This window comes from Clinocottus analis, unplaced genomic scaffold (assembly GCF_023055335.1).
Source record: "Clinocottus analis isolate CAN_PGR_092001 unplaced genomic scaffold, fCliAna1.0.p SCAF_65, whole genome shotgun sequence".
NCBI lineage: Eukaryota > Metazoa > Chordata > Actinopteri > Perciformes > Cottidae > Clinocottus > Clinocottus analis.
Window position 1 is genome coordinate 166,171 of NW_027176224.1, and position 8,830 is coordinate 175,000.

Below are 8,830 nucleotides of genomic sequence, written 5' to 3' on the forward strand. Positions count from 1 at the left end.
TATTTTACTGGCTTTATTAAATATTAAAAACCACACAGTCTACATGTTTGCCTTCTCAGTTATTAATAACGATAATTAACACCACCTGTGTCCTTCACGTTGGTTCATTAAATAATGTGAACGTCTAAATTAGAAAGCATGAATCATAACTTCAGTAAAGTCAATAAAGAACATTTAATCTGTTTACTCTGCGTTTCTTTAAATAAAGGATTTTTTCTAAATCAACAGTTTGTGTAATTAATGATTAACACGTATATGAATACATGAATACAACCTGGATGAATCACAGGCTTTGAGTCCATATTGTATCAGCAAGTTCTCAGGAGCCGAGTTAACTCCTCAAGTTATACGGAGAACCGGAAACTGTTTTTAGAACGGACGTATATATATATATATATATATATATATATATATATATATATATATATATATATATATATATATATATGCATGCATTGTGTATTATCAGTAGCGACTGTGCATTTTCTACCTTCTGTCTGATGTATAAATAAGCATACATAAAAAGTATTGTATACATAAGTGTACATAGGTGTCGTATACAAAAGTGTTGTATACATAAGTGTACATAAGTATCTTATACATAAGTGTTGTATACATAAGTATCTTATACTTAAGTATTGTATACATAAGTGTTGTCAGAGTCCACAGTAAAAGTCTCCAGCTGCTGCTTCTTTAAGTTAACGTGTCGGATTGCAACCAACTTGACGAGCTGCATACAGCGCCACCTAGTGTACCGGAGTGAGTGTGCACTGTGCAGGGTCTACTGCAGGGTCTATTGCAGGGTCTACTGGTGTCTACTGCAGGGTCTACTGGTGTCTCTGTAAGGGAATCACAGCACCGAACCAGCTCGCTGACGCTGTGTGATGATAGAGAAAAGAGAGAGAGAGAGAGAGAGAGAGAGAGAGAGAGAGAGAGAGAGAGAGAGAGAGAGAGAGAGAGAGAGAGAGAGAGAGAGAGAGAGAGAGAGAGAGAGAGAGAGAGAGAGAGAGATCTGACTGTATGAGGAGCATTAAAGCAGCTGAGGAACAGACAGGAGCTGCTCAATGACAACATGAGCTAATAGGGAAAAATAATAGTACATGTAGTGTATTTGTTAAAAACAATTACATAATAAAATAGATATAACTTAATTATTTATTTATTTTTAAATTGAATTTAAAAAATATAATTATATATATGTGGATATATACGCATGAATATGTGTATATACAAATATATACACATACACAAATATATATAAACACACACACATACATTTACATGTGTACTCCAAATGTTGGAACAAAAACTACTTTACAGCGAGATACTATAAAAATACATATTATACATGTAATTATACACACAATCCTGTTTGAACAACGTAAAATACAACAAATTACTGCAGATCGCAGCAGAATATTTATTGATTTAATAATTTGACGCCAGCAGCCGTTTCACTTGGAAACTCAAAACAGTGGAAGTGGTTACGTATAAAAACACAAGTAATATCAGAAGAGATGCATGTGTCACCACGAAAGGACACAGGAAGGACACAGCAAAAGGACACAGGAAAGGAAAGGAGGTCCCTCACTCGGCTCCTCCTGCCTCCCTGAGCCGTACGTCGGAAACAAAGGACGACTGAGGAGGAAACCAGCTCCTCCTGCCGCCGCTCTGTCCTCCTGCTGCTGCAGGAGGCTCCTCCTCCTCCTGCTGCTGCAGGAGGCTCCTCCTCCTCCTCCTTCACTTCTTCTTCTTCTTCTTCTTCTCCCCTCCTCCGTCCTGCAGCCCCGGAGGCTTCATGGTTCTGTAGGCCGCAGACTTGCGGACGCGTTCTCCCTTCAGAGCCACGACGTGAGGGAGCAGAGCCGGCGTCCTCACGGTGACGGCAGCCGGCGGGCCGTGAACCCTCAGCAGCAGCTGGTCGCCTGCCGCCGCCGTCACGGCAACCCAACCTGAGACGGACAGGTGAGCTCCAGGTGAGTCATCAACTCTTCATCACCTGGATGACTGCATTATGAATACATTCATGTGTTCACATACGAGTACATGTATGCATTGTGTATTAACACATTCATGTGTTCACATGTCTACCTGCAGAAGACAGTTTGACGTCCGCTGCGGCCTCCAGGTAGCCCCGCCCCTCCAACTTGAACTCCTGAGGAACCAACGCAGGAAACCGCTTCATGCGCTCCGCCCCGCCCAGAGGAACCTGAAGGCAGCACACACACACGTCATGATGTCACAGAGTGTGTGATGTCACCGAGTGTGATGTCACTGGTCATGTGACCTCACCCCCAGCAGCTGGTGTCCTGCGTGCTTCTCGTAGACCCCGTCAGCTTTCTCCAGGCTGGTGATGTGAACCGGGACCCGGCTGGAGAGCAGAACCGAGAACCAGCAGGACCGTCCCCCCTAAGGACCCACAATGCATCACTTCTACATGTTGTAATACTTCCTAATCGATGGAATGTTGAAACAAAGACATGCTTCTATAATTAAAGTACAACAGGAAGCAGAGTCGTCACCTGCAGGAAGTCGATCCTGCCCAGAGCTCCCAGAAACAGACTCATACTGGGCTTCAGCACAAAGGTCCGGGGAACCAGAGCCTGAGTGGGAACCACTGACATCACTTCCTGTTCAGTCAGCAGGCCGAGGATCTGGGAGACGGACAGAGATATATATATTTATATATGTAAAAGTGTGTATAAGTACATCGTGCTCCTTCAGGATGTGTGTATATATATATATATATATATATATATATATATATATATATATATATATATATATACACACACACACATATATACACATATATATATATATATATATATATATATATATATATATATATATATATATATATATATAGTGTATATAAGTACATCGTGCTCCTTCAGGATCCCCGGCGTGTCGAACAGCCAGTGGGCGTCTTTCAGCTCGTTGAAGGAGAACTCGTCAGGCCTGCTAGGAGCTGAAGGTCACACAGAGGTCAAAGGTCACAGTGATGACATCAGAGAGCGTTGAGCCAATCGGACGTCCCGCTCAGCGGCCTCACCCGCCATGCTCTTCGTCCGTTTATCATCGTCTTCGTTTTCTCCAAAAGCCAAACTGTCCGGATCAAACTGGATCTCATTAGGACGAGACTTCAAGTCAGACCGGAAGGTTCTGCCAACACGACCTGAGAGAGGACAGAGGAGACAGGAGACAGGAGACAGGAGAGAGGAGAGATGTGAACAGGTGAACAGGTTGACAGGTGAACAGGTGAACAGGAAGTCCCTCCTACCTGTGAGGTACCCGTGTTTGCTGAAGTGTGTCAGCGTCTTCAGCTCGTCTTCAGGCAGCTCGTTCTCCGTCTTCAGCCTCTCGTCCCGCCGGGACATCCTGGAGGGAGTCGGGTTGATGATGGGGAACTTCAGCAGGTCCAGAGTGGTCCCTGAACGCACCACGACAGAAAACAACACAATGCCATGAACAGGTTCAGTGGTCCCTGAACGCACCACGGAGGAGACGACACATGGAGACCGTGGACAGGTTCAGAGCGGTCCCTGAACGCACCGCGGCACGTGACAATGTGGCGGCGGCTCACCGGGCCACGGCGAGATGGTGGCCTTGTGGATCAGGTCCGTGGCTTTGGACTTGCAGTAGTCGGACTCCAGCAGCGCGTTGAAGAGCGTGGACTTGCCGGCGTTGGCGCTGCCCACCAGGTACACGTCCCCCTTGTACCTCCAGGACCGCTGCAGGCTGGAGATCATGGCTTCTATGCCGTAGCCGGTCTTGGCGCTGACGAGGTGGATGTCCGTCACCTGATCCCCGAAGCCGGCGTCCCGGCAGTAGCCCTCGAGCCGCCGCTTGATCCGCTGCAGGTAGTCGGGCGAGTCCCCGGGCAGCAGGTCCGCCTTGTTGCCCAGGACCACCACGCGCTTGTTGGTCCCGACCAGCCCGGCCAGGTCGGGGACCACGGAGTCCGGGAGATCCAGCAGATCCACCACGAGCAGCACCAGAGCGCTTAGGGGTCGGATCCGGCTCACCACGGACCGGTACTGGTCCGGGGTCATGCGCAGGCTCAGGGCCTTGTGGTGGTGGGTCAGCAGGTGGCAGCGCTGGCAGGTGGCCCCGGCCAGACCGCCCTCTTCCAGCAGCGCCGTGTACTTCTGGCTCGGCAGGTAACCCGGCTCGCCGGCCGCCACGCAGTGCAGAGCGGCGCCGCAGCCCGCGCAGCCGACGTCGCTCACCGGCTGCGACGGGTCCGGGCTGCCGAACACTTTGTGCTCGCCGCCACCCGCCGGCATCTTCTTCTTCTTCTTCTTCGTCTTCTGCGAGGACACAAGGTCCTCGTCCAGCGGGAAGTCCACGTCGTGGAACTGGATCAGAGAGTCAGGATTCCCCTCCTGCTGGGCCACGCCCCTCGACACCTGCAGCTGACCCAGGGACCTCAGGCGTTTGCCAGGAGGAGCCAAAGGAGGAGGAGCCAGAGAAGGAGGAGGAGCCAGAGGAGCAGAGGAGGAGGAGCTCAGCTGATGAAGGTCTTTGTTCTCCTCTGGATCTGAACCCACCAAGAGAGGAAGAAGAAGAATCAGAACCACAGAGTACCTTTCTGTACTTGTACTACCTCAGTACTTGTACTACCTGTCCCGGTCCTTCCTGTCTCACCTGAACAGTCCACGAACACGAACTGCTCCTCCAGGTCCGGGTCCACCGTGCAGCTCCGGGTCCTTCTCCCGGCTCCGCTGCAGAGCTGCCGGGTCAGAGCTGCCGCGGCCTCTGAGCCGGGCACCGAGCCCGCACGGCCCGCGGCGGGGAAACGCCGGTTAGCAAAACAAGCCCCGCTCCTCCCCGCCTGGCGGACCGCCAGCTGCAGCACCTTCCACATGTTTCACTCCTCCGACAGCACGTGAACACACCGCGCTCACCTTGCAGACCCACACGAGACTCTCCGCTGCGCTACTTCCTGACCGGAAGTGACGTACAACTCGACGATCGATTGTGTTCCGTTAAAAAAGAAAAAATACAAATATTTAATTTCAAGACATTAAACCAAATGTTTCACTCGTAGGTATAATACATAAATAATACATTCATTAAATAATAATACACAATAAAAGATCAACGAATTCAATCAAAGAGACGACACAAACATTCTGCTGGTGACGACAGGAGGGCTCACTCTGCAGCTGCTTCAGGAACCAATTTCTTTTTTCTTTCCTCTGATCAGATAATTTTATTTGATGTGCATGTTTGTGTTGTTATGTTCCTGTGTGTTCCTGTGTTCCTATATATATATATATATATATATATATATATATATATATATATATATATATATATATATATATATCAAGTATTCACTAGCCGTATATTTAAGTGTTTTTGACCTCTGATGACCTTTGATTTTCTTCTGAGGATAAAACTTTATGATGCATGTTTATGTTTCATAGAGTTTCATTGTTTACTTCTTGTCAGCTGGGACCAGGAGCATGTAGACAGGAAATAACGTGGGACACATCTGGAATATTAAGATGAATACTAATACACACAGGATATACAACACCAAATACAGCGTCAAATCAGATTCCTATTGTTTTATTCTTATTACATACTTAATTATAATAATACAAAGTACCTCTGTATATAAAGAGAAAGTCTGGAATCAATAGAAGAAGAAGACTAAAGGGGGGAGGGGGGGTCGCAATAGCTACACGGTGGATCTTTGGAGTGAGACCTCCTCCTCATAGAGGATCTCTGTCAGAGTGGTAAATTCTCTCTGCGCGCACTCTTGCTCACTTTCAGCATGTTGAAGTTCAGGAGCGTACTGAGGTCCGCTGCGCGCCTGCGCACACCTGCTGCTGCTGCTGCTCAGGTGAGTCCGAGCAGACCCAGAACCAAACCAGACCCAGACCCAAGACTAGACCCAGAACCAGAACCAGACCAGACCGGGCCGTGGACCCTCCTATAACGCTCTCCTCTCGCAGTGTGTTGTTGTCTGACCTCTGGACTGAACTCAGGGAGAAAGATCACAACCGGAAGTAGTTCTTCACTTTTATCACATCGAGTTTAGTTCTGTTTCTGTGTTTAGAAGGAAAGTTCAAACGTCGTTAAACCGTTTGAGCTCATTAATAAGAGCAGAAGCATGCATGCATATATATATATATATATATATATATATATATATATATATATATATATATATATATATATATATATATATATATATATATTACACACACAAACAAAATCGTTGAGCATGACCGTCACTCATGTCGGTCTTAAGTCCCGCCCTCCAGCTAAAGATTATATTTCTCACGCTGAACAAAAAAAACAAAACACCTCCAGGCTCTTTAATGTGCTGCAGCGCAGACATGACCTGGTCGCGCCGCCATCACCAGCGAGGAATCCAGCACGTCTCCCCCGAATCCCCTGGAGGTCTGCCGAGGAGCCACTGGGCTATATATCACTCTTGCCTGTGTGAGTGTGAATGTGAGTGTGTGAGTCTGTGAAGTTTTATAGACATGTGTGTGCATGTATATATGTGTGTATACATACATACATACATACATACATACATACATACATACATACATACATACATACATACATACATACATTTAAAAAAATTCTCCTTGGAGATTAATAAAGTACTCTTCATTCATACATGCATACATACATACATACATAGTTCTACCTACCATCTGTGTTATAGAAGCCTATAATGGGAAAGACGATGTATAGAATGTGTGTGTGTGTTTCTCGCCGTTAACCATCTACCATGTGATGTGAGGCCCAGAGGGTTCAGGGTCTAAGGTCTGAGGGGGCGCGGTGTTGGTTCACCTGCAGTAATGTGTTTTAACCTGCAGGGGTCTGGAGCTCCACAGGCTTTTCTTTCCTTTCTCAGAGTGTGAATGAACAAACTGTTGAAGTGAGGAGGCTTTTACTCTGACACAGTAATGAACTGCAATAACAAACTACAAGCTACAATAATAAACTACAATCACAAACTGAGCTACAATCATAAGCTACGGTCTGAACGAAAGCTACAATCAAACTACAATCAGGGGTTCCAAGTCCAGTCTGTAGTCCAGATCTAGGGGACTGTGTTTGTTTCACTGTCAGAGTGAGACCTCTGCTCTCGTCCCTCTCTGCAGCCCCGTGTGCGTCTCTCCACCGGTCCCCAACAGAAACACAAAACCTTCTATGAGTTCCGTACCTACTGCATCCGCCCAGACCAGAACGCTGCCTTCCTCAAACTGACCAATGAGAAGATCCACCTGCGCACCGCCCACTCCGAGCTGATTGGCTACTGGAGCGTTGAGTACGGAGCCCTGAACCAGGTCTTCCACATATGGAAGTATGGTGAGGACCCTCCTCTTCTTCTGGTTCCAGGTTCTTCTTCGTCACAAGGTTTTAAAAGTGGTCCTGCTCCTCTTCCTCCTCCTCAGACAGTTATTCTCAGCGGGCAGGTGTTCGGGCAGCTCTGGCTCAGGACCCCTCCTGGATCTCGGATTACATCTCCAAGGCGATGCCAATGCTGAGGTCCCAGGACAACGAGGTCACCTACCTGATTCCCTGGAGCCCCCTGCAGAAGCCCCCCCAGGAGGGCGGTAAGCCCCGCCCCCCCACGGCGTGACACCTCATACCTGCTTTGATGACATCACGCCTTCCTTCTGACACCAGGTGTGTTTCAGGTGTGTACGAGCTGATTTCCTTCCAGATGCGCCCCGGCGGTCCAGCAGTTTGGGGAAGCGCCTTCCAGGCTGCCGTCACATCCCATGATGCACCGGGGCATGGCAAGCTGGTGGGAGCTTTCCACAACGAGTGTGGTCAGCTGAACAGAGGTACACTGTAAAAAATATACTAAACACTGTAAAACATTTACTGAACGCTGTAAAAAATATACTAAACGCTTTAAAACATTTACTGAACGCTGTAAAACAATTACTGAACACTAAAAAATATAGAAAACACTATAAAACATTTACTGTGTGTGTGTCTCTCTTTGTGTGTGTAGTTCACGTACTCTGGTGGTTCGAGAGCGCCGATCAGCGAGCTGAAGTTCGACGGAACGCTCACAATGACGCCCGAGTGGTTGCTGCGGGTGAGGCTCCGCCCACATGCGGCTGTAGAGTTTGACCTCATGTCCAGGATGACATCATACCTTGATCTATGTGTAGACTAACATGTCTCTCTCTCGCTCTCAGTCAGGAACTGTGTCGTCCATCTGGACTCTCAGGAGAACAAACTTATGTTTCCTTGTTCCTTCTCTCCGCTGAAGTGACTTCCTGTCCTCCACTTCCTGTCCTCTCACCTGCGTCTCCACGGCAACAGAGACTAACACTTCACCAGAATCTCTTGCATCCTCTTTGAACCAATCGCGTGTCGTTATGAATCCCACTGCTCGTCTCGGATTGGCCAGGTTGACCAACGAGCTGTCCTTAACCTGAACCAATCGTGTGCCTCAACCAGCCACAGGGGGCGGGTCTCACCAAGAAGAGCGCTGGGATTCACAACAGGAAGTACGCAACAAAGCCTATGTGATATAAATATGTAATAAAAATGAAAACCATAAATCGAGTCGACTCTGTGTCGTCAGTGAGTGACAGTAGCAGCGTCCAATCATGTGGCAGGGATGTTGGTGGTGGGCAGGGCTTCTCTTGTTTGAGGATTTTAAATGTGATTAAACATTTGAACTTTAGGGCTTAAAGGTCACAAATAGGTGGACCCTAAAACCAGTATGTCATGTGTTCAGAGACCATGAGGAATATTAAAAGCAGCATCATTATCAGTACATACTGTTGAGATATTATTCTATTAAACTTTTTATATTTGATCACATTCC

The 8,830-nt window shown here is 47.4% G+C and overlaps 2 protein-coding genes across 2 annotated transcripts; one reads left to right on the forward strand and one right to left on the reverse strand.

Annotated features, from left to right (window-relative positions):
• Nucleotides 1-1,289: 1,289 nt before the first annotated feature.
• On the reverse strand, nt 1,290-4,938 carry noa1 (nitric oxide associated 1). The gene is made up of 9 exons (XM_068604203.1): nt 4,651-4,938; nt 3,587-4,543; nt 3,284-3,433; nt 3,056-3,178; nt 2,883-2,971; nt 2,523-2,654; nt 2,293-2,409; nt 2,092-2,209; nt 1,290-1,952 (listed from the first exon to the last, which is right to left on the reverse strand). Exons 1-9 carry the CDS (start codon nt 4,868-4,870, stop codon nt 1,741-1,743), a joined length of 2,118 nt encoding a protein of 705 aa, XP_068460304.1. The 5' UTR covers nt 4,871-4,938; the 3' UTR covers nt 1,290-1,740.
• An 821-nt stretch (nt 4,939-5,759) lies between these two features.
• Nucleotides 5,760-8,561, forward strand: nipsnap3a (nipsnap homolog 3A (C. elegans)). Its single transcript, XM_068604211.1, has 6 exons — nt 5,760-5,857; nt 7,140-7,347; nt 7,434-7,595; nt 7,680-7,829; nt 8,003-8,089; nt 8,193-8,561. The coding sequence occupies exons 1-6, from the start codon at nt 5,789-5,791 to the stop codon at nt 8,267-8,269; spliced, it is 753 nt and encodes a 250-aa protein (XP_068460312.1). The 5' UTR covers nt 5,760-5,788; the 3' UTR covers nt 8,270-8,561.
• The last annotated feature ends 269 nt before the right edge of the window (nt 8,562-8,830 follow it).

Bases quoted from the DNA above. Each gene is read 5' to 3' on its own strand.
- noa1 (XM_068604203.1), bottom strand. From the start codon at position 4,870: ATGTGGAAGGTGCTGCAGCTGGCGGTCCGCCAGGCGGGGAGGAGCGGG. The intron at 3,434-3,586 runs GTGAGCCGCCGC...TGGTGCGTTCAG, and splicing joins CACCATCTCGCCGTGGCCCG to GGACCACTCTGGACCTGCTG. The intron at 2,410-2,522 runs GTGACGACTCTG...GTGGGTCCTTAG, and splicing joins GCAGGATCGACTTCCTGCAG to GGGGGACGGTCCTGCTGGTT.
- nipsnap3a (XM_068604211.1), top strand. From the start codon at position 5,789: ATGTTGAAGTTCAGGAGCGTACTGAGGTCCGCTGCGCGCCTGCGCACA. The intron at 7,348-7,433 runs GTGAGGACCCTC...CCTCCTCCTCAG, and splicing joins CTTCCACATATGGAAGTATG to ACAGTTATTCTCAGCGGGCA. The intron at 7,596-7,679 runs GTAAGCCCCGCC...GGTGTGTTTCAG, and splicing joins GAAGCCCCCCCAGGAGGGCG to GTGTGTACGAGCTGATTTCC.